Here is a 25,760-nt window from a genome sequence, read left to right as displayed (position 1 = left end):
ATACTTAAACATATATCAACACTTAATTATTGCACTTCGTTGTCTAAGTTGTTAAGTCAACTTGTATTGGAATATAAATATGTTATAATACCAGTAGCTTCACACATTTCACTTTTAATTCACAAGATAAGTTTTTATTTTTCCAGTTTGAGCAACAATAAATTAATTACAGTATTAAATAATAACATAGCAGTTGCAATATTGTTCATTAACGTGACAAGTTAAGATTTTGGCAACGAGCACATTATTCACATCACGTGACCACATCAAAAAAAGGTGTTTGGTCAATATCGTCCAGGTGGATTGAAATTATGTGCCTGCCAGGGACCATCACAAGTCCTAACACTCTTGGTTCCTCCATATTTCCATTATCTGTAAAGAAGAGGAGAATAATTTATTACAGATCAGAATGTCTGAAACACAGACTAAGCCTAGCAACAAGTATGAACTAGAAGTAAGATTTAAATCAGGTGATTTCTAAATCACCGATATAAATCATTTATAGAATACTGTACATAACGTTTTTGTAGATATCAGAATTACTTTTGATGAAAGTACATTAATCTTGTAATCATTTAATAGTGTTTAGTAGGCTGTAAGAAAGGAAAAGAAACAAAATATGATGAGGTAAAGCTCATATGAAAGAAATGTAACATGTAAACTGTACACAAGACTTAAATTCTATTGATTTAAAATTATATACTTTTTATAGGCAAAAATAGCAAACATTTTGTGTAGAAAAATATACAAATCAATCATGTTAAACCGTAAATTGTGTCATTGTCATTAAACTGTAAATAAACGTGACAGCTGACATTTTGCAAACTATCATTAAAAAATTGCCAAAATTCAGCTACAAAGACTTAAAAAATATTTTAAGTTACAGTTACAGATTACATACAGAATGTTTTATTTTCACTGGAAGAAAAGTTAGTAAAATTGTGTATTATAGTTTCATTAACACACTCAAGAAACATTTCCATAGAACGTTCATATATATATATATAGTATCAGAAAGAGAATAATGTATATTAACATATAATTTTTTATTTGTCTTAATCAAACTCTTCAAATATTTTACAGACCTGTTTACTAAAGAAAGTCTTTCTGTAAAAAATAACATATATGTATGTATGGTGCCAAAACCCATACCAGCTATTTTAACCCTCAACTACAGTTGTGACGTCCCATGGACCGGAGTGTTCCTTTTGCTTGTTATCCCGCCATTAGTTTTGACCTTGAGGCTATCTCTCTTTCAGTACATTCCTCAACTTTATTTTGCTGCGAAAGCGTGAAGGGAAAGGTTGCATTATCTGCTTCTGTGGTGTTTTATTTATATACTGCGGTCCCGCGGACTCTGAGGGTTAAAATCGCAGACGATTTATTACCATCAATAGACAAGAGAATTGCAGATTTTTTTTATTTGTGGCATATACTGAATAGAGGGACCCGCGATTTTGAAGAAGGAATGTTAAACAATAACTAAGGACTAAATTCACGTTGATCAGCTGTAAATACTCAGTTGAGAGATATTTTGGCTTAGTGAATTTGTTTTCCTTAAAATCACAATATAAACAAAATATTTTTTTTGAGAAGTTAAAAAATAATGTTTCGCTCTCAAAACTATGTAATTGTGCTCAGTGAATAACAAAGCATACAACATGATTAAATTCACATCAGTTAAAATATATCCTGATATAGTTATATTCCTTTTTACTTAGAGGTCCTGTGGACTGTACAACTGTGTTAGTGCCCGAAACGTTCACGACAGCGGTTAAGGGTTAAGCATGTTTCTTTGTTTTTTTTAGTTTTTTTTTAAAAAAAAGCTATTTGAATTTAAAAAATCAGATTTAAAGAAAAAGATCATGATTTTTATCCAGCCTGTCTAGAAAGAGGTAATCTAAGGTTATGGAACGGTATAGAAGAACATGGATGGTGAGAGAGAATAAAAGGAAATTAAAGAGAGAAAGAAACCATTGAGAGTGGAGGTTACAAATACAAAAAAAAAAAAAAATTTTGCTTTTGAGCTAAAATAATAGCTTGGTTATGGAAGCATATCCTCACTGGTCAACTAACAAGCAACCAAAGGGTTAAAGTAGCCACAAGAAGGCTTTAAGAGATGAAGAAAGATGTTAGTAATAATACCATGTACAAGCAGTATTATACAGGGTGAAGCAACAGTCAGGTTACACAGGAAAACAAACACGTGTACATAAACATACACATGATCAACATGCAATGTTTACAGTTACAGTACGTGTTTGTTCAATATGCACACCATCTGCTGCAAAGCATACTTTCATTTGACGCTCCCAGTTGTACGAGACTTCTGCTAGTGAGGTGGGGTGATTTGGGAGATGGCGCTTGCGATCTTTGCTTCGAGATGGTCCAGGATCTTTAATTCTCTTAAGGCAGGTTGTATAAACATCACTAACCGGAGATCAGATTTGATCTACAATCTGGGAACAAATTAAGTTCAAGCTTCTATCATGTTGCATAAAGCTAACTGTCGATTTGTTGATCTTGGATCAAATACTGATCATAGGTTTGGCAACATGGTGAAACGATTGTAAACATCGATGAATCTAGACACATCGCTAGTATGCCTGTGACGTTACCAATTGTCCAACACTGAACAGCAAATGTTTTGAACTCATTATTGGTAAATGTGTGTATTTAATATATGAACAAATAATAAATGTGAGGTGTTGGACGTTTTAAATATTCGTACATATTGCAAATTTAGTAAAATCATGTAAAATAAATACTACACGGCCATTTATTTATGGTGCAAGTTCAATGTGGATGATTTGTCATGACAAAAGCTACTATCGGTTGCAATGAGAAGAAAATATGCTAATATAGTTTTTCTTTAAAGTTAGGCCTATATTTTTTTTAATGCTTAAAAAAAGGGGGGATATAACAAGTTCCTTGTACTCGGATGTGGTGCTATTGTTCATGTGAGGAGATGTTTATTGCTTTTTTTGTGATTATGCGATAACGTGTTATAGGTGGACCATTCGTTCCCATAAGTAACATGCAGAAATTTCCTTGCAACTTTATTGAATAACCCATGTTTTGAAATGTAAAATGAATCTCAGTTAATAAAAGAAGATATGTGTATTATTTTATATATCACGAGGAGGAAGCTTTAACAACTAAAATGCAATGTGCTCAGTTCATAAAGAAGTAAACATACACTACAGCCCAAGTTAAATGCTCTGTTCCATTCTGCGGACAAAAGTGAATTGCAATGACATTTGGTTGGAAGCAGTAAAGTGAAATGGTAATATTTTTATAGTCCCTCTTCATCCCAACGCAAGGTTCACAATAATATCAACAAAATAAAACGTAAGCAGGTCACATTTTTTGTTTGTATCAATGCTTGATTGCTCTCAATTTACCTCTTGCTGATCGTGAAACTGAACAATATCCTCTTGAACTCATTTAATTAAGGTAAATTTCAAGAAAAAAATACATATTTCAAACAGTAAATAACAATGACACACGATAATAATGAAATATATTTATCATTGTCCACCTCGTTGTGCATGCTTGGTGCTTCTTTACTATTATTATGGAAACAGGATTTATGAATTGATTCTCCAGTCTTTGAATCTTGCCGCATACGTTCAATTGAAACACATTTTTTAAGAAAATATTCATTAGTACGACCATGGTACAACAGATGAACTAAGGTCAACGTCTGCTGACTGTGCAGGTTAACTTTGACCTCAGATCGCAGGGACTTATAGTTTAATAAAAACAGTGGTCTTGTAAATCATCAATGAATTAATAATTCTAAAAACATCAAGGAGGATACCAATAATGACTCAGATCAACTTTTATACAACACAAAATTAGAGTTCAGCGTGACTGCGGGTCAATTTTAATGGCTAATCGAGGACCAACTGCTTTATACAATTGGCCCTTAGCATACACAATGGGCTTTACATGACTGAAGCAAGTAAAACTCCAAGGGTGTTAGGTCTGGTGACCATGGTGGCATCTGTGGTGGTATTTGATCACAGGCTTACATGATGTGGTAGTGAAGGTGGTGTGCATCTTGAAATTTCTAGGTGCTCATGTGGTTCCATGCAGAGTGGATCTCACACCTCGAAGAATGTGTTTGGCACGATGGGATCCTCTAGGACATACCGGTGGGTACTGCAACACATAGGCTCCTTAGACCGATGTACCTAGGTGAAGTTGGATCTGCCATTACCGCATTCATCTCAGAGAAAAAAGGGTGTCCTGGGATTTTGAATCACCCTGTGATATTTTTTATCATTCCAATGAGTGCCTGAGGCTACCCTTTTAAATACTGTGACCTTAAATCAGCTGTTAGGCTTTCTTAGTTGTGCTTGGAGGGCTGTAGAAATACCGCCTGTGTAAATTTCACCAACATGCAAGCTCATATGTTTTAGTTTTGGTATTTCAACATGTTCTTTTTTTCTCAGTTTTTATCTATTGTCGAATACAGTAAAAATGTTCAAAATTAATAAAATTAAATTAACAAATAAAGGTTTTGTTATTTAAATGATATAAAACAAGTGTAATTCAGACTTAGAGACTTAGGACTTTAGACAGTTCTGCTTCTGGGTATTTTTTTCCCAGCACACATCCTTACGTTATGCCAGAGAGCACTCGTCTTACCATCTTTTTTCTCTCTTCTGTATCAATTGCATAATACAATAAAATTGTTCACCTTAATGAAATTGGTTTAATAAAAGAAGGTCTTATTATTTATGTGCTTGAAAACAATTATGATTCGGCAATTTTGCTTCTGGGTAGTTTTTGCACAATGTGCATCCTTTCATCCTAGTAGAAAGCATGTGTCCTGAAGAGTTAATACTCCACGCTAATATAAACATTGATAAATAACATTCAGAACTATCAACAATTATTATATACATATATAATAGAAAAAAAGGAAAGGAGCTAGAAGGGCAGGTATGCAAAAATGGAAGGGGACAGTAAACACTTATGACACAATATAAAAGTTTGTATATTTGTATATTTCATAGCCAGGTTGTAAAATATACGTGGGTTGTAAATAAAGTAGTGGCAACACTGTCAGCAAAAGGTGATAACACAGTGCATGTGCTATCAGGCAGTGAGCAATGTCAGTTTGGGCCCATGTTGATGTGTGGAGTGCCAAAAGTGGTCGGTACAGCGAGTGCTGTGGTATATGTACGACGTTGAAATTAACACCATTTCCTGTACTGCTCTAAAACATGTTTACAAAGGAAGAACATTGATTGTGGATCAAAATCCAGGTTGCGTGTGGAAAAAGTGCACGACAATATCAGCAAGACTTGCACGAAGCCTGTAGCAACAGTACCTAGCCCTATCTGATGGTTGCATAATGGGTAAATGCATTTCTTTAGGAGGTTGCGATGCGTCCGTGAGAACAACCTCAACATGAGGAATTGCATCATGCTGGGTTCCTGATATTGTCACCATTGTGCAACCATCAGATAAGGCTAGTTATTGTTGCTTCAGGCTTCATGCAAGTTTTGATCACATTCTTGTGCATTTTTGCCACGATCAAACCTGGACTTTGATTCACAATCACTGTTCTACCTTTGCAAACATGTTTTAGAGCAGTACAGAAAATGGTGTTCATTTCAACCTCCTACATACACATCAGCACTCGCTGTACCGACCACTTTTGATACTCCACACATCAACATGGCTCCAAACTGACATTGCTCACTGCCTGATAGCATATGCACGGTGTCATTACCTTTTCCTGACAGTGTTGCCACTACTTTATTTACATAGGTTAGAATTTTAATAGTGGGAACAACGATTAAGAAAAGCAATGCAAGCAACCAGATGCCACTTAGGCAAAACTTTGCTCACATCCACAACTCACTTCAGAGCACCTCCCCACTCATGCACCAGCACTGGGACACAGAGAGCATGATCTGTTGCTCTGTCTAGTGTAGTGTACTCACGGTGTTTTTGAAATTTGACCAGAGGAGTTGGTTAAAGATTCAAAGTGCCAGAGGTGGGTACTGCAGGAGGCTTTGGGGAACCTGAATTACCATATCGAACTTAAGACACATTGGCGCCATGAACATTGTTCATTTATAATTAAAGGGTCCTGGGTTTGATCCCGCTTAGCCTATCTGTGCATAAAGTGAACCAACAATTCAATGAATTTTCCCAAGAGAGATTGTTGCGAGCAACAGTGTTACACATTATCAAGGATTACCTGGGAATATGATGGATGGATCAAGAGGTGTTCCACATGTCTTAAATGAAATGCAGAAGTGTAAACGATACAACACTGCTCGTACCTACCTTGAGGCACAATGAGCAGGAAGGAGAGGATTTCTTATGCCGTATCATTATGCTAGATGAAACGTGGGCTCGATCGTACAAGCCAGGATTGAAACACCAACGAAACAAGTGGTATCATTATGCGTCACCATGAAAATCAGATCCTAGCAATGTGAAAGTTATGGTTGCTCTTGTGCACGATTGCAACGGTGTTACCTCTAGGCCACATCATCAATGCAGAGTATTACACAACAATTTTTGGAACACAATCTGTGACCAGCTCTGAAAAAAGAATGGAGACATTTTCTGTAGAACCTACTCATCAGTTGCATGACGTTACTCGAGTGCATGTTGCACAAATTATGGTCGAAGCTGTGCCATTTATGAGACTAGGAAGTGCTCTACCATCCGCCCTGCTTCCCTGATGCAAATCCCTGCAAGTTCAACTTGATCCTGAGGCATTCGAATGACAAGTATTCCAGATATTCTTCAGACAGCAGACCACTCTATCCAAGCCATCAACCAGGCATCTTTCGACTTCCACATTACTGGCAATGTGTATTACACAATGCTACAGACTTCATCAAGAGATAGTAAACACTGAAACATGTATGTGTGCTGAACATGCAGTAATTAACTCTCTTGCTGCTGAAAGTGACTTCAGTCAATTTGCTGAAATATCGCTAACTTATGGAACGCAACTTCAGTAGATTTCAAATATCCTTATCGCTGCTGATGAGCGAAATCGCAATGTTAAAAAAAAAAAAAAGCATTACCAGAACATGCTGTTACCTAGTGTGTGACATTCGACCTATTATCCAAGGAAATAACTTGCTTTGATTCTGAACAAATGAAAAAAGGGTTCTGGGTGTGTATATAAACAACAATGGCATAAAGAATCCTTTATCCACTCAGCCTTCATTTTGCTATCTTTTTCTTCTTTTCACATTCTCTTTTCTTAGGAATGCTGGATCAAAAAAGAAGGGCTGTTACCCCTCCTTCCCTCCTTGGGTACATCACTGTATCCACTTCAATAACAATGAAAATCTAACAAAAAGGAGGACTCCCGGTTCCTTTGTTCAAACAATAGTTGCAGAAATAGAATTCATATCAGTACATTACAACACTTTCTTCTTCTTTTCTAAATTATGTAATTCTGAAAATTTCCCCCCAAAACTACACAGCAAAAGCTACATCAGAATGCCAAAATCGCACAGCGAAAGAATTCAAAAGCTGTCACTAATAAAATTACAACCCATGTAGAAACTTTAAGTTTGGGTAATAAGTGTTTACTGTCCCCTTCCATTCTCACTCACATGGATGTACATTCACATGAGCTTTATCAATATTTAACAAAACAATTGCATATTTCAAACTGAGAGTGAAACACTGAAAATGGAAAGAATCTAAACTATTGTGTATTATAAGAAGTATCATAAATGCACATCTTGAAATATCTCACATACCTTCTGGCTTTAAATATTCATTACACGATCCAAGGATGATATTTGCATCTCTGTCTGTGCAGAGAAACACACCAACCAACACTCGACCATCTGTCATTTCAATCTTCATATTTTTGTTCAGCCAACAGCCAAGTTTTTGCTTTTCGGGAACATCATCCTTTACTACATCTGACTAAAAGAAAAGTAAGACAAATTGTCTTTTAGTTACGGAGTATCACTGAAGCACATGGAGACTTACCTTACAAAGTTATCCATAACAAATAAACCCTCACACAGCACACATTCCAACTCCATAACGATAACATTATTTTCACAGTTGTTTAGTTAGCAGCGGGAATAAAATATGAAGTAAATAATTTCCACAAATATTGAATTTGCTTTGTTATTGTAAGTTTATTCAACAGATGTACACTTTGCAATTTCTTAGTTGATCATCCTTAAATTTTTAAAAGTACAACCTGTTTATCTGGAAAGTTTCGAGACAGTAACTACAATTGAAAGTAGAATTAGAATGAATTATAAATTAGTTTGGCTTATAAATTAGTTTTGCGGCAGGTGGTACTGTTGATTGCAGCTCTTCCTGTGACCTTGAAAGCATTTCTGTGAGATTCTGACAGGTGGCATGGTGGTGCATTATAACACAGGCATCTTCGTTGCAGTAGTAATGTGTTCTTGGTATTGATAGAGCATTGATGTGAAAATCGATCAGCATGTGAACATAATAGTTTGTGTGAAATCAGGAAAGACTGGCATGAAAACCTGGAACCTTATCCAGCAGGCATATGGTGAGCAGTCATTATCAAGAGCACAAGTGTTTTTTGGTACAAGAGTCTTATGAATGGCAGGGAGTCAGTGGAGGATAAGCCTTGGTCCAGGCAGCTATTGCATACCGATGACAATGTACCTCAGAGTGAAACAATAAATTAAACTCTCTATGTGAGTGTGTTGAAATGTTTGCAGGAGGTAATTAGGCGATGACGACCTCACCTATGGACTTCCTGACAATTGTTTCTCTTGCATGACAATTTTTTGTCTGGGAGCGAATTACATTATTATAATTATTATTATTATTAGTAGTAGTAGTAGTAGTAGTATCAAAGATATTACTATCCTCATAAATAATGCAAAAAGAGGGCAGAAGTCTGTGCTAAAGCATTTGTTTAAAACAAACTATTTGAAAAAAAATTTCAACACATTAACTTTCACGTTAGCTAATAAAGGAAAACAAGCGTACGAACTGTATTTTTGAATGGTAGAAAATGAATGATAAATGCATTCTGAAGATAATTCTTTTTGTACATATAACATGTATAACTTTCATGTACAATATATGTTTTATACATATGTAAATAAGAAAATACATATGCAACATGCTAACACTAAATTGTGTACATACCAAAGTTCATTCAATACATATCTACCACACATATTACTTAAATACATTGAAAAAAAGAATCATATTGCAAGTGAAGTGAACAAGAAAATTTTTAGATCCAAACCGAAAACAATATTGATTTAATAGGGTGCAAATAATTTCACAGGGTGCCATGGCATTCTCTCATTTACAACTTTTTTAATTTAGATCGCTAGGTGTCCATGGCCGACTCCTGCCACCCTCTAGCTATGGCTCTGAACTTGACGATACTGAGAAAAGCAGGCATTGCAAGCGAAGCGAGCAAGAACATTGTTTGAAATGTATTTTTATTTGCATAAAATTTGATATCGAGGGGCAATTGCTCTTATGTGGCCCTGTGCAGGTGCCTTTGGCCCTCAACATTTGCCCCCCTTGCCCCCCCCCCCCCATGTGGTTGCATCACTGATGACAATGTATGACCACACATTGTTGCATCTGTCCATGAATTTATGGCAAAACACAAAACTACAGCTCTTTCACGCTCTGCATACTCCACTCATATGTTCCTCTTTCCATGGTTGAAAAAGGCACTGAAGGGGACATGACATAGAGATGTTGCAACAATTCCTGACTGCGACAGCTGAGCTACACAGAATCCCAGAAGAGGATTTCTCTGCAAAAGCATTGGCAGATGTGTGGCAATTCCAGATAGGACTACTTTGAAGATTAAAAAAAAAGTACTGTACTGTACTTTGCAATATGGATGGCCAAACGGATCCGGATCCGGATCTGAAAGTTACGGATCTGGATCTGGATCCTAAAATACCGGATCTGGATCTGGATCCAAAAATTCCGGATCCAAAAGTTCCAGATCTGGATCCAGATCCAATAGTTCTGGATCTGGATCCAGATTCGAAAGTTCCAGATCTGGATCTGGATCCAATAGCTCCGGATCCAATAGTTCCGGATCTGGATCCGAAAGTTTCTGATCTGGATCCGGATCAGAGAGTTTCGTATCTCAATCCCATTATAATATTACCACACCTTAAAAGGTATTATGAGCTTCGATTACAAAGAAATTTTTCATTAGTTAGTCCTACAATAAGTTTTTTCAAGTGTTGTTCCTAAAATACTTTGCTACGCATCGGCTAACACACACGTGCACAAAAATAATCTTACTTGTTTAACATAAAATGTCAGAGGTGATTTGGCAAATGCTATTGAAACGAATATGTATTCATTCGAATGTATTGGAAATGGAAACAAACATAAATGTGAGACATTCCATTTCAGGATGAAACCTTTAACGCATGTAACAAGATAGAAATGTTATACAAAAATTATACAATTTTTCTAGTTACAAATTGATATATGCAGTGTAATATAATTACAAAGTATAAGACTAACAAGGGAGGTGTTCTAAGTGTCCCCCTCCGATTTCCATGAAAATTGGCAGGTTCATAGTGGAGCCCTTCTTCTTCTTCTTCTTTTCCCTTATGCCCACTTAGGTGTCGGGTCCTTTCAGCCACTTCTTGAAAGAAGTTCTATCCTGTGCCAGTCTTTTCACTTCGTCCGGTGTCTTCCCTCTCTTCTGTGCCAGTCCATAAATGTACTGGTTCCAGTTCAACCTGGGTCGTCCCCTTCCTCTCTTTCCTTCTGGTCGGGCCTCAAATATTTGTTTCGGTTTACGCTCTTCCTCCATCCTAATAAGATGTCCCAGCCAGCCTAATTCCCTCTTCTCGATGATTTCAATCAGTGGTTCCTGATTCAGGCATTCTCTTCTTATTGTTGTGTTTCGTATCATATCTCTCCTTGTCTTTCCTACAGTTTTTCTTAAGAATTTCATTTCTGTAGCAGTAAGTCTGCTCTCCAATTTAGTTTGCATTATCCAGCTTTCTGATCCATATAATAGCGTGGGGAGATAGACTGTTTTATATATTTTCATTTTTGTTTCTTTACTAATCTCCTTTTTGCCTATAATGGTGTTACTAATATTATAGTACAGATTATTTGCTTTCTGAATTCTGTGATTAATTTCAGAGTCCATTTTCCCGTCCGCAGTTAGTATGGTTCCTAAATATTCAAACTGTTCTACTTGTTCTAAGGTCTTATTATTCCAATGAATGTGCATCCTTGCTGGATCTTGTTTAGTGAAGTGCATGACTCTCGTCTTGCTAACATTGATTTCCATCTTTCGTTCTTTGAATGCTCGGCCCCACTCTAGGACAGCATTTTGTAGGCTGTTTCTATCTTTTGCTAGGAGAACAATATCATCAGCGTATACTAATGTTTGTACCCATACCGGTTTCATCTTATAATTTCCAATTTTGCATTTTCTTGTTGTTCTTTTGCATTGCTTTATAATTTGATCCATGAATAATATGAAAAGAAGAGGACTAAGTCCATCACCTTGTTTTACTCCTTTTCCCATATTAAATTCCTTGGAGGATTGTCCATTTATTCTAACCGTTCCTTTAACGTTCTTTTATAGACTTTGAATTATTCTAGTCAGTTTTGACGTTACTTGGAACTGATGAAGGGCCTTCCATATTTGTCCTCTTGGTACTCTGTCGAAGGCAGACTTTAAGTCAATATTTCTTCCATAGTGGAGCCCAATGGAAGAAATACGTATTTTTTGTTTCAGCTAAAATACTGTCTTAGGGGCAAAACCCCTCAAATGTCAAGATGACAAATTGAAGTGAGGATCTGACCCCTGTGTCCCCCTCCGATTTCCATGATACTTGGCAGGTGTGTGAATAAACGGGCCCAAAGGAAGAAATACGTGTTTTTTTTTAGGCTAAAAACTGTTTTAGGGGGCAACCCCCCTCAAATGTCAAGATGAGGACAAATTTAAGTGGGCATTTGACTCCTGTGTCCCCCTCTGATTTCCATTAAACTTGGCAGGTCTATAGTGGGGCCTAAAGGAAGAAATAGTGTTTTTTTTGTTTCAGCTTAAAAACGGTTTTAGGGGGCAAAACCCACTCAAATGTCAAGATGAGGACAAATTTAAGTGGGCATTTGACCCCTGTGTTCCCCTCCGATTTCCATGAAACTTGGCAGGTGTGTGTATAAACGGACCCAAATGAAGAAATACGTGTTTTTTTTTTGTTTCGGCTAAAAAACTGTTTTAGGGGGCAACCCCCTCAAATGTCAAGATGAGGACAAATTGAAGTGGGGATCTGACCCCTGTGTCCCCCTCCGATTTCCATGAAACTTGGCAGGTGTATAAAGGGACCCAAAGGAAGAAATACGTGTTTTTTTTTGTTTCGGCTAAAAAACTGTTTTAGGGGCAAACCCCCTCAAATGTCAAAATGAGGACAAATTTAAGTGGGCATTTGACCCCTGTGTCCCCCTCCGATTTTCATGAAACTTCTCAGGTGTATAGAGGGTCCCAAAGGAAGAAATACGTGTTTTTTGTTTAGGCTAAAAAACTGTTTTAGGGTGCAAAACCTGCCTCAAATGTCAAGACGAGGACAAATTGATGTGGGGATCATCTGACCTCTTTGTCCCCCCTCCGATTTCCATGAAATTTGGTAGGTGTATAGAGGCGCTCTATGCCCCCTGTCTCTTCCTATGCCATATTTTCGTAGTTTCACGGTCAGATCCCCACTTCAATTTCTCCTCATCTTGACATTTGAAGGGGGGTTGCCCCCTAAAACAGTTTTTTAGCTGAAACAGAAACACGTTTCTTCCTTTGGGCCCCTCTATACACCTGCCAAGTTTCATGGAAATCGGAGGCGGAGACTTAGACCTCCCTTGTAAGTGTATTAATTAATTACAAATCGCGCACGCGCACACACACACTATATATATATACGTGTATATAACAGTTGGGCTGAAAAGTTCGTAGGCTAACATAGTAAAAAATATTTTTTTGACAAAATTCGATTTTATTATTCAGTATAGTTGCCTTTGAGGGTGATACAACGATTATAGCGGTCATACAATTTTTCGATGCCATTTTTATAGTACGATTTCTCTTTAGCCTCAAAATAGGCCTCAGTTTCGGCGATTACCTCTTTATCAGTGCTAAATTTCTTTCCAGCGAGCATTCTTTTAAGGTCTGCAAACAGGAAAAAGTCACTGGGGCCAGATCTGGAGAATATGGTGGATGGGGAAGCAATTTTATTACGGTTGAATATCGCTAAACATTGCTCCGAATCATCAAAACGTTGTTGCTTTTGATCGATTGTGAGCACACGCGGCACCCATTTTGCACACAGCTTTCGCATGTTCAAATATTCATGCACAATATGTCCAACACGTTCCTTTGATATTTTTAAAGTCTCAGCTATCTCGATCAACTTCACTTTACGAACATTTAAAATTATTTTGTGGACTTTTTTGATGTTTTCATCGGTAACAGCCTCTTTGGGGCGTCCACTGCGTGCATTGTCTTTGATGCTCATTTTGCCTCGTTTAAATTTAGCAAACCACTTCTCAACGGTTGATTTTCCTGGTGCAGAGTCCGAATAATGTTAATCAAGCCAAGCCTTGGCTTCAACAGTATTTTTTTTCGCCAAAAAGCAATGCTTTATTAACACACGAAATTCTTTTTTATCCATTTTTTCACAATAACAAAAGCTGCTTCACTCACAATGCTATATCTCACGAACTAATTATCAGGCAGCTGTGAAATATATACACGTATCTTTTGAAGGTTAGTACTAAGTAAAAATCACATGGATTTAATTCTAGTAACGCCATCTATGAGTCAGCCTACAAACTTTTCAGCCCAACTGTTTTAATATGTTATAAACATATTCTTATTTTCCAAAGAAGCGCATGTGGGATGGCAAAAGGGATTCGGATCCAGAAGTACCAGATCCGGATCCGAACGTTTTGGATCCGGATCCGAAAGTTCTGGATACGGATCCAAAAGTACCGGGTCCGAATCTGACAGTACCGGATCTGGATCCGAAAGTACTGGATCCAGATCCGAAAATTCTGGATCCACATCTGAAAGTTCTGGATCCAAATCCGAAAGTACCGGATCCGGATCCGGATCTGAAAATTCCGGATCCGAAAAATTTTAGGATCCGGATCCTTAGGATCTGGAACCAACCGGATCCGGATTTCGGATCTGCCAGGATCCGGATCTGGCCATCCCTACTTTGCACCACACCATAAAAAAGCCTAAAGTGGGTGAGGAGTTAGGGCCCCACAAATTGTTCACCACGGTCGAAGGTGGGGGTGATGTGATCAGTACCATGCCCCTGGCCACCTTTACCCCACAGTTTCCTCCATGTACCCACTTTATACGATGAAAATTCTTTCATACTCTCCTACAGCCCTCATCTGGCACAATTAGATCAACCAACATCTGTTTGGATTTGTGAAGGATCAGATGTGAAGTTGCGAGACAATTCTTGCACATTACATGCCAAGAGGTCATAATGTAAAGAGTACCACCTACTCCCCTTGTAATCAAGGGATCCCGGGTTTGGTTCCAGGTGGAGGCGCATAGTAGTTAGATCCCATTTTAAACAGTAGATCCAGTTCCAATTAGCTGTACTGTGCATAAAGTGGACTTAAAACACCAAATCAATCAATCATACAAAACCACCTACTCCAACCTTTTGCGCAAAAAATTGAAACCAGCCATTCAGTAGAGACGACGTGGTCTGGTGTCCATCCACTGGTGTGCTATTGCTCCATAACAATGCAAGACCACACACTGCCAATGTCACATTGTCTACCATTGAGGACCTAAAGTGATTACCTCACCCTCCATATTCACCCGATCTCGCACCTTCGGCGCTGCATGAGTGGTTATGCATGCGTCCAAAACAATTTTTCTCCTGTGGAATCAGTGCCCTTATCAAGGGCTGGCAAAGGTACATTGAACTAGGGGAGGATACAACATATTTCCAGTTATATATTGAATGAGCTTTGTACAAGTCTTAACACACTGAATATGGCACACACAATACAAAATATATGATATACAAAATATTAGGGACAATGAACTCACCGATAATTTTTGGAACCGATACTGATGCCGATATTTAACCGATTCCGATCCATAAGATTATTAAACAGAAATGGGATGTTATTTTCTTCATGACAAAAATAAATTTGCTATGTACATTTCTATTGCATATTATATGTATATACATATATATTTTCAAGAGATGCGAATGTACATATGCATCTACGAAAGGTTATGTGAACCTAGAGATTTAACATTAGTACACAAGCAGTTCTTTGAAATGCAAAATGAATTCCTGTTCTGCCAGATTCAGCTTCAGAAATAAGAGATTTGAAAGCACTTCAGGAAGTAACCTACTTCTTCTCTTGTCACAAATCTGTTGAGCAACACTGAACACTCAATCACTGAATACTGATGCAGCAGGTATGCCCAAGTATTATCTCAGCACTTGCTTCAGGTTTGAATACTCACTTTTGAATTTCCAATACAACAGCAGATCCTGGTTCAGGAATGTACTGTTTTATTTCCGATTTATAGTTAGGTTGATCCTCTGAACGAGAGTTTGCAATAATTTTATTACAAAAACTCTACAATAATGACAAATCATAACCAAATTTTCAATAAATCTTACAAAACTAGAATATAAAACTTATTAGAAGGTAAAACTCTAGTATAATCTGTACCGATTTAAATATCGGATTTTTGCTGATTCTGATACGTCAATTTCTGCCGATTTTCATACATCTGTAATCAGTTTCGGCACAAAATATAGAATGTAAAATCTAAAATAGTATTCAAATAACCACCATATATTTTAACAATTAATTCACTTGCATATGCCTTTCAGTCAGCTTGATAGGGAAAGATATAACGAGTACTCTGAAGAGAGTGGTGAACACGTCTACTGAAGGAAGCGACGGAGCTTGCTGTTCTAGTGCTTTCTGGTAACTGATTCCACAGCATCACAGCCGATACAGAGAAAGAGTTGGGAGAAGAAGTTTGATTTGTGTAAGGGGATAGAGAGGGATGAGAAGCTGCGTCATCTGGTGTCGCAGTCATGAAATTCGTGAAGAAATTGAAAGCACGAGAGGAGACAGTAAGGTGACTTGAAGTTCAGAACTTTGAAAAGTAAGACCAGAGAGTGTGCAGCATTCATCTTTCTCGCATTTGTAGTCACCCCAATTTGAGATAATAAGGTGATAAATGGTGCCAATATTTTAAATTAAAAATGTATCATGTGCAGGTATTGTGAACACTTTGTAGACGTCTAGCTGACCCACCTATTAAGTCAGAACAATAGTCGAAATGACATAAAACAACGGCCTTGGTAGAGACGAGGAGAAGCTTGCCCATCCATCTTACAGAATACAGAGATGCAAAGGCATCCTACAAGACAAGTAACAACCATCCAGACCATTTACTTTCTGAATACTCCTTGTACGTGTGTGTGTGCATAAGTTTCAAAACATGTGAAACGTGTACGTGAATTATCAACAATAAAAGTATCTTACATTTTGGCTCTTTGTACTGTCTGCTGCAGATGTCTGACCATCTACACTAGCATCAGGAGACTCAGGGCCATGCATTTTAAACTGTGAATATAGAAAACATATGAATATATTAGAATCTAAGCTTATCTAACAAATAGGAAACACTTTTCCTACTGGATGCCTCAACATAAATAATTTATTTTTTACGTTACACCAACTTATCCACAAAACAATTCTGACAGAATTTGATCATTGAAGATAAACAATCATAAACATAAATCAGATAAAAACAATGAAAAAGCAGGTTGTACTTCAATCTTATATCGAAAAGAATGAGAAGCCATGGATATTAAGATTGTTTAGAAGATATGGAAAAGGTGGTGGTGGTTTTACCACTCATAATCAAAATATTTTACAACTTACCTTTTTTTTTTTCTTAAAAAAAGAAAAATATTTGTGCATTTGTTAAATGCACCATTCTTGTATAGTCTTTCTAACTATATGCACTGATTTGCACAGTCGTACAACTTCTATATGCCCCTGTGGCGGACTGCTTAGCACATTGTGCTACGACACCAAGGGTCCCGGGTTAGAATCCCCGCATGGGCATGGTTTTTTGTTAGCGCCCATTCCTCAATTTCATCATATCATCACTTATCCACACCTTCGAATATTAGCCAAAAGTGACACAAAAGCAAAGTAAAATAAAGCAAATTAATAACAAAATGGCATTTCATGTACTCATCATGGCTTTATGGCTTGAAATAGAGTAAAATAGATGGTCCTTGAAGTGGGATTTCACTTTTGGAAGAAAAAAAAAGTAATCGGCAGGTGCTAAGTCTGACAAATACAGAGAGTGGTCAAGAACAGTCACGCTTTGCCGATTATTGCAAAAGGAACCAGCCACCAGATTCACACATGCCTGTTTTAACACGTTGAATTCTTCAACCATAATCTTCCTCATTGCATCCTTTCTGGTGTACTCCTTGTCTGCTTCCATTCTTAGTGAAAGGTGAGGGTTTCGAAGCAACAATTTATGAATTCTCGATGTTGTTTTCATTGTGACATTCAGTAGGCTGGTTGCTCCTGGGGTTATCTTCAATGTCTTCTCATCCAAACCATCGGAAAACATTTGCTTCCCTTAAACTGCAGTTACCACATCAAGCTTTAAAACAGAACTTTAACAGAAGATGTCTCTTACTTGAATTCAGTCATCCAGAGAGCTGTGATGAGTGCATTAAATGTCATTGCAAATGATGACTTCCATAGAGGCATCTACCTAGACCATGCAAATCAATGTGTACAGTTGGAACTCATGTATATTGTAATGTACCGCTAGTGCTTATAAGAACTCATAGTGTTGAAATCAAATCTTTATAAAATCTTTTGATGTTTGTTTTGTTTCAGTTCCTTGTGAATGTTGTATTTATAATGTTCAGATGTTACAACAATATGTTTAATGGTATTAAGCCCTGCGAGCTTATTTATTCTATTTAAAAACTTGTAATAATTGTATATTGCATCTTTGGTTAGCACACATTTATATTCAGTTTTAATCCGGTATGTGTTCCCCTGTGGGCAATGTGAGGTTGCCCTGAACTCTATATGCTCGTGCGTATTCCTGCATGCACTCCACCACATAGTTCCACGTAAAAAAAAAAAAAATTCCACGTGCCACCACCAATTCAAGTATATAATTGCGGACAGGAGCATTCTGCAGCAGTTCTCGTCCGGCCAGCAACCGGCAAGCACCTCTTGGGATCCAGGCTTAGAAGAAGCAGCAGAAAGAAAAGATTTCCGGAGAGTTCCAGCAGAATCCCACCTAGTCTGCCCGTATCGGCTTCGGCTGATACCTTCAGCCCATCAGTCTGATACTTGGCTTTGGCCAGAGTGCATCCTCGGGCTCTTTTCCTCATCCTGCTCATACCGGCTCATACCGGTTGGTGCCTTTGGACCTTTGGGTCTGATCCTTGGCTTCAGCCAGAGTGTACATTTGGGCTTCTACAACCGTCCGTACCGGCTCCAGTCATGAGGTGGTGTCTTCGGACATTAAGTCCAATACTTATCTACGGCTTGTGTGTACCCTCGGATGCCTCACTTCTCCTGCAAGCATGAAATTGAGCCTCGATCAGCAAGGCCTGTGAGGACCCCAAATGGACCATGATTCAAAAATTACATAAGGTCACTTTCCTTACAAGGCACCTCACTTCGAGGAATAAATGAATGGCCCCTGCTCTCCTTTCGTCATTTCTTTCATGCAAATACTTTTTATAATGCCAGTCCTGAAACTTAGTACCTAGGTAGATGCACTGTGTACATATTGCATGACAGGATGAGATTATAACAAAACACATACACAAACTCTCAATGCATTAGGGAAGAGGGGCATAGAAGGAGAACTTTTTTAGAAAGCACCCAAATGTTAACCTCTCTTCCACATAGTGCACCATGGACTGCATTTCACAGAGTAACGAGGCTCTGGCATCTGAACCAACAGCCAGGATAATCCTCCATGGGTCTCACGCAGTGTCCTGTCTTTCTGATTAGGAAAAAGCGGTACAAAAGAAAGGTACAACAAATCAATCAGGTATTAGGGAGGAGGAGTACTTGCAAAAGATTTCACTAATGAGATGAAGCATGAGTGCATTTTATTACTAATTGTTACTGGCTATTTCTCACAGCCAGGTTTGTAGTTAGGAAATGAAACAGAGATGCATGATGGTTTCACTGCATGCAAACAAATTTAAAAAATGTTTGAGATTGCAACATGGAAGCAGATGAACAAATACTGAACTTTATAAGTGGTATAAGCATACATTGTCGAAAGAAATGGAGAGCATCCTTTTAGTTAACACAAGGGTGAGGATTTATAGGGAGTAATTAAAAAACATCAACTTGTTGTTAATTTTCTTAGCTTTGCACACATATGGACATGATTTTTTTTCTTATTATTTTTGTGTTTCTTTTGGCTAATGCAATGAAATGATCATAATGAATGGAGGTTGTTAGACAACATTCCCACACAGCAAGAGATTACCTTCTACAATGTTCTGTTGAGAGAACCAAAATTGTGAAAAAAGTGATAATAACACAAAAAAAAATGAAAAAGGCAAATTGGCAAAAATGTGCATTCTAGATATTACACTTAATTACAATGATTTGAATTACTAATTTTGCAGAGTTCGCACAAGCTCTGCAAATTTGGCACTACTTCAGAATTGAAATGTAAAATTATTTATCTTGTAGTCTACAGTTGTTACAAGCATGAAAACACAGTTTTTTTTGTTGATGTTCCTATTCTACACTTCCTGTAAAGAAAGGAGGTTTTACTGCAATTTGCTTCAGAACAATGTTCAATACATTCCTAACATATTTCTTTGTAGATTGAGGCAAATATAAATAACAGGATGCAGTAGCAGTTGAAGAGCTTTCTTGGAACCACTTTTCCTCATATAGTTTCACATGTATTTGAATAATATTAACAATGTTATTCTTCAATGCTGAACAACAATAACAAAGACAAGTGATCTTCTGTGGGATCAAAAGAGCTTAGGCAACCGAAACAGTGGGTGTGTTGTGTAGGACATAAATTAGCCCAATTAACCCTAATGCATAAGCTAGTAAATAGTTAGGGATTCGATTTTATTTCATTTTTGATCTCTATTAATAACGAACAATAATTTTATGCTTATCGTGTATTCATTTTTTACTTCTTTGTGCATGTGTTGGTATCGGTGTAGATATGTTAATTGTTTCTCAAAGGGAAATATTTCCTTATCAGAGCTGCAGCTAGAGATTTCAGGGCCCAAGGAGTAGATTCTCGCACCCCCTGCACCTCCCCTTGTGTTGTGTTGTTTGGTGTGTGTTCCGTTATCTGTAAAACAGTGAATAACAATGACCAAGAAGCGTATATGTAGTTTCAATAACCAGATCTATGGAATTTAAATTCCTGCATCTTGACACAAACTCAAAGGACAAATTTTGCATCGTGTGTCACATACGTGGGAAAGTTTATGACTGGTTGGTGAAGAATATGTTGTTCTCAAGAAGATTGGTTCTTATGATAACTGGCATTTTTCAACTTCAGCGTAGAACTAACATCAAAGTTTTGGTCAGAAGGGACCAGAAACACTATGTAAGTTATTCCAAGATTATAATAACACAAGGCCGCATGGGTTCTGTTGTTTTTATAATTTTGGGTGTTTTACATGCATTTGAACTTGCTGATGCTGAAACTGGCATTAGTTTTCTCACATCACGCAAGAATTTTTTACAATTCACAATTTTTATATGTGGGTTGTAGTATGCACGTTTCAGTGCAATTGAAGTGATTGTCGCTAGATGTCACTGGTACGTTCCAAAATTATTTAACAAGTAATAAAAACAAACAAGCTTTAAATACAGACAAGTTTTGTTTTATTTAAATTAATTAATATGTTTCTTGCCTAAATGCTGAAAATAATACTATGTAAAACATTGATATATCATTTGAAATTAATTTTATATGTAACTCTCAAAAGTCCTAAATTGCATGGTGTGGCCATGGCATCTCGTGGTTGTCTGAATAGCCCAGACATGTTTTGCTACATCTGCAGTGAATTTGTTCCCCGGGTACAGAGACAGGAAATTACAGATTTTGTAAGAAGAGCATATTACGCATACTTTAAAATGAAACTAGGAGATCAAGATAAATCGTGGGCCCCACACAGTATGTAGATCATGTGTGGAATCTTTACGAAACTGGAGCACGGGAAAGCGGCCATCTATGCCATTTGCAATACCCATGGCGTGGAGGAAGCCTCAGGATCGCAGCAATGATTGTTACTTCTGTTCCTGTGAAATTGTAGGTCGAAATATTAGAAACAAGAAGAGGATAGTGTATCCCAATATTCCCTCTGCAATGAGACCTGTGTCAATGATTTAATTAGAGACCTAAATTTATCTAAAGAATCAGCTGAGCTTCTTGGTTCCAGACTTAACGAAACTAACTTGCTGGCTCATGGAACAACATTTTCCTGGTACAGACACCGAGAAAAAGAGTTTGTGCCTTATTTCTCGAAACAAGATTCTCTCGTGTTTTGTTGTGATGTGTCCGGTTTGCTGACTAAGTTAAATTTTCCTTGTCTGAACTGATTGGAGGCTATTCATTGACTCGAATAAAACAAGTTTAAAATATGTTCTGTTACATATGTAATATTGCTCATTCTGTGTTACTAAAAGAAACCTACAGCAATATGCAACTTGTTCTTAATAAAATTAAATATGAGGACCATGGTTGGTTGGTGTGTGGTGATCTTAAAGTTTTGAGCATTTTACTTGGACTACAATGTGGATATACGAAAATGCCATGTTACATCTGTGAGTGGGATAGTAGGGCACGATATTACCACTGGGAAAGAAAAGAACGGCCAATACGGAAAATGTTGAACCCGGGTTCAAAGATCATTGTACAACAACATTTAGTCAGTCCTGAGAAAGTTGTACTTCCTCCTCTTCATATCAAATTAGGGCTGACTAAACAATTTGTGAAGGCACTTAGCAAGGAAGGACAATGTTTCCAGTTTATATGCAACAAATTTCCATCCCTGTCGTACGGAAAAGTGAAAGGTGTTTTTGTTGGACCAGACATTAGGAAATTAATGAATGATAAAGACTTCGAGGAAACAATGACTGTAGCTGAAAGAGATGCTTGGATAGCATTTAAAAGTGTAGTGTTGAACTTCTTGGGGAACCACAAAAGTCCTGATTACAGAGAAGTTGTTGAGAATATGTTACTTAAATTTCAAGAGCTGGGTTGCAACATGAATCTCAAATTACATTTTTGCATTCACACCTTGATAACTTTCCACAAAATCTCGGTGAATTAAGTGAGGAACAAGGCGAACGGTTCCATCAGGACATGAGGGATACGGAGAAAAGGTATCAAGGACATTGGAGTGTTAGCATGATGGCTGACTACTGTTGGGCATTGTACAGAGAAACGCCAGAATCACAAGAAAGTTAGAAAAGCTTACAGAACTGAAAAATGTGTATTGTTTAATGATTTTCTTGTGTGTATATTATATACTGTTATATGTCGTTTTCTATATTATATGGGTCCTTTGTGTCTGTCTATATTCATTTTCAAATAAACATGTTGATGCGTTTAGTGTGATAAGCTACTTATTCTGATTGAAGAAAAGAAACATTATAATAAAACAGTATGCAATATTGGACAAAGCCCAAATTTTGAAATTTGATTTGTAAGAAAACCTTGCGTGATAGAGAAAAACGAATTTCATATTCGTGATCAGCATGGCACAAATAATAAAGTTCACCTATTAAACAAAAAACAACATTAAATTGAATTTAATTTGCGGCCCTGTGTAATTAATGCCTTTTGGCAACGGGAGATCATATTTCATTTATAGTTTATGATGTATCATTTACGTGATCCATACTTTAATAAATAGGCTAATATGTTAATAACAACATTAATTGTATAATTAGGCCCAACCTATTTTTCAGACGTAAATTGACCTCCTTGAAATGTCCAGTTTTGGAGTCCAAATATTATGGTCACTCTAGTTGAAATGCTTTCATGGTTACATCAGATGAGCCAGATTTAGGGCTCCGGTGGTGGTCTCAATCACCACATTCCTTCGAGGCTCATGTCAACAATAGTCTGTACAATGCCTTGTTGGTGGAAAGCGGGGATATTTACAGAAGATACTGTTTAGTTTCTTCTTGCCAATAAATGAAGACTTTTCGGAACTGCAAACAGTGCAAATTACTTTCAGAAACCTTCACATTTAATTTTACAATCATTTCTACTACTCTGCGATACTTTCTCTTTCTTCAATGAACGAAAAATACCTTGTCGATGGGAACCATGGATGCTTGACATTAATGTACTTTTTGAATGTCTATAAATCATATATTTCACACTTTTTTACATTTGGAATGCGGAACATTTCCTAAGGTGAAATAATGCATTTCTAACTAAGATAATGCCTATTTCTTACATTTACGAGTACTTACTGTTACTTGTTATTTCGATTCTGTAACACATTATGGTGGGCAATAGCGTACTGGTTCAGGACGCGTTGTGCGAGTGTTTTGTCGATTTATGCAGTGTTGCAACCTCGTAAAATATCTACTGGCCGGATTTGAAATTATGCTAATACCTCGAAAACCATTGACGTTAGCCTCATAAACAGACCCGTAGCCAGGAATTCTTAGTAGGGGGGGGGGGGCGAAGTCAATCCTAGAGGGGGCAAATTTTTAATATATTGTGTTGCATTGACAGATATAGCAAGGTAGCAAGGTACAGATAGGCACTTTACCCCCCCCCTCCTCCAAAAGTAATAAGTAACAGGAAAGGGATGTTATCTTGAAACTCCAATGAACAATAAAAGTTCAAGCAACATCAAATAACAATATTTCGATAATAACCTTTCGGACTACCAAAGAATACAAAGATAAAGTTTAACATAAATAGGCTAATCGGGACTGTATCTACTTTATATTTACAGGTCCATAATGTTAATATATATATATAACATATATATATAATATAATATTTAAATGCATTAGGATCAATTCCTCTGCCAAATTGTCTCTCAAATGTGGGTGCTCCTTTTTCTCAAAACAATTGTTCATGCATTTAAGCAGCAACAATCTGAAGTATATATCTGGCCTTACTTCTCTCTCGGGTAATTTAGAATGCATTACAGAAAAGAAACTGTACGAGTGTGGGTGGACTCCAGAGCAACAAATCAACTCTAATTCAGTGAAACAAAGGTTCTCACTTCTCGCACAACACATGAGCAATGCTCTGGCACCACGGGGAAAAGCATTTTTACTGTAGGCTGGCTTGGTTTAGTTCTCTTAGCCCAAGGAATAATTTTTCATTGTATTTATGCTAATGGAACCTAACCTAACCTCGTAGGCATTCCTCGTCTGACGTCGGAACACAAGGTAGCAAAACTCTTGTGCGGAGAGGAAGACCCCGAAAGAAATGACAGCAACTGTGCGTAAACAATATGGACGCGAATGAATGGAGAAATGCATTGCTTTTAGTAGCAGGAAAAATATTTTTTATGTGCAATAATGTAATAGTAATTGGAAAAGGGTACTAGTTTACTATCCTTCGGACACATTTATTTATTTTTACAGAAGAAACTACTTACTGTAATAAGTTCCTGTAGCATTGTCGAACATCAGGAAAGTGTTTTGTGTGATGTGGGAATGTTTCATAGCTGAAATTCATGTTGTTCGTTGAAAATTAATTCTCCGACGGAGAATAGCTAGCCCCACGAACCATTGGCACGTGGATAGGTTAGTTCTGTTAGGTTAGGAAACATAGTTAAAATTTGGTGTCGTGTATCAGGATCTAGAAATTGGAAATAATTGTGAACCATTGGCGCTAGCCCCACGAACCATTGGCGCGTGGTTAGGTTAGTTCTGTTAGGTTAGGAAACATAGTTCAAATTTCATCAAAACAATGTTGATACACCTTCAGGAATGTTCCGCGAAGCAGATACGTAAGTACGAATGTCAAAAATTGACGAAACAAAAAAATTAGAGGTGTCCGAAGGATAGTAAATTTTTACCCTAATGGAACCTAACCTAACAGGCCTAACCTAACCTAGTAGGCATACCTCGTCCCCGTGATGGTTTGTGGGGCTATCGTGAATTTTTGGGCTAACGTCAATGGTTTTTGGGGCTTCCCGTGGATAGTTCGTGGGAAATAAGGAACAAGAGTAAGTACTCGTTAATGTAAGAAATAGACATTATTTTCGTTAGAAATTCATTATTTCACCTAAAAAAAATGTTCCGCAATGCAGAATAGTACGTTAGCAATATACAAAATTGCGAAATAAATCATTGATAGGTGTCTCCGGTATAGTAAAGTAGTACCACGTTATCCGCAGTCGAGTCGATTTACCTACTTTGTAGCATAATTATTACTTATTCCCATTTCTTTCGTAATTTAATACCTGGAACGGAATGCGCTGATTTGAGTAGAGGTGACCAGTGGGGTAGAGCTTCCAACACACGGAAATGACGCTGAGCACAACAATAAATAAATTTATCTTTTACATAAATAGTACAAAATAATAAACAGAAAACGTTGACGATTCTGTAATTTTGATGCTCACAGTAGTGATCGGTCGTTCGTGAACGAGTCGTTCAAAAGTAACGACTCTCTCTTGTGAGCGGTGAACGACTCGTTCACCAGAATT

General features: G+C 37.3%; 1 protein-coding gene across 1 annotated transcript; it reads right to left on the bottom strand.

Moving 5' to 3' along the window:
- Positions 1–93: 93 nt before the first annotated feature.
- Positions 94–25,682, bottom strand: Sbat (LSMD1 domain-containing protein Sbat). Its single transcript, XM_083128066.1, has 4 exons — positions 25,515–25,682; positions 16,555–16,635; positions 7,758–7,929; positions 94–372 (listed from the first exon to the last, which is right to left on the bottom strand). Exons 2-4 carry the CDS (start codon positions 16,627–16,629, stop codon positions 254–256), a joined length of 366 nt encoding a protein of 121 aa, XP_082984192.1. The 5' UTR covers positions 16,630–16,635; positions 25,515–25,682; the 3' UTR covers positions 94–253.
- Between the last annotated feature and the right edge of the window lie 78 nt (positions 25,683–25,760).

This window comes from Lepisma saccharinum, chromosome 1 (assembly GCF_977018435.1).
Source record: "Lepisma saccharinum chromosome 1, izLepSacc3.1, whole genome shotgun sequence".
Lineage (NCBI taxonomy): Eukaryota > Metazoa > Arthropoda > Insecta > Zygentoma > Lepismatidae > Lepisma > Lepisma saccharinum.
This window is presented reverse-complemented; position numbering and strand designations above follow the sequence as displayed.

Coding starts and splice junctions, on each gene's coding strand:
- Sbat (XM_083128066.1), bottom strand. CDS start 16,629: ATGCATGGCCCTGAGTCTCCTGATGCTAGTGTAGATGGTCAGACATCT. Junction 7,930..16,554: donor ACAGTACAAAGAGCCAAAAT/GTAAGATACTTT, acceptor CTTTTCTTTTAG/TCAGATGTAGTAAAGGATGA. Junction 373..7,757: donor TGAATATTTAAAGCCAGAAG/GTATGTGAGATA, acceptor TCTTCTTTACAG/ATAATGGAAATATGGAGGAA.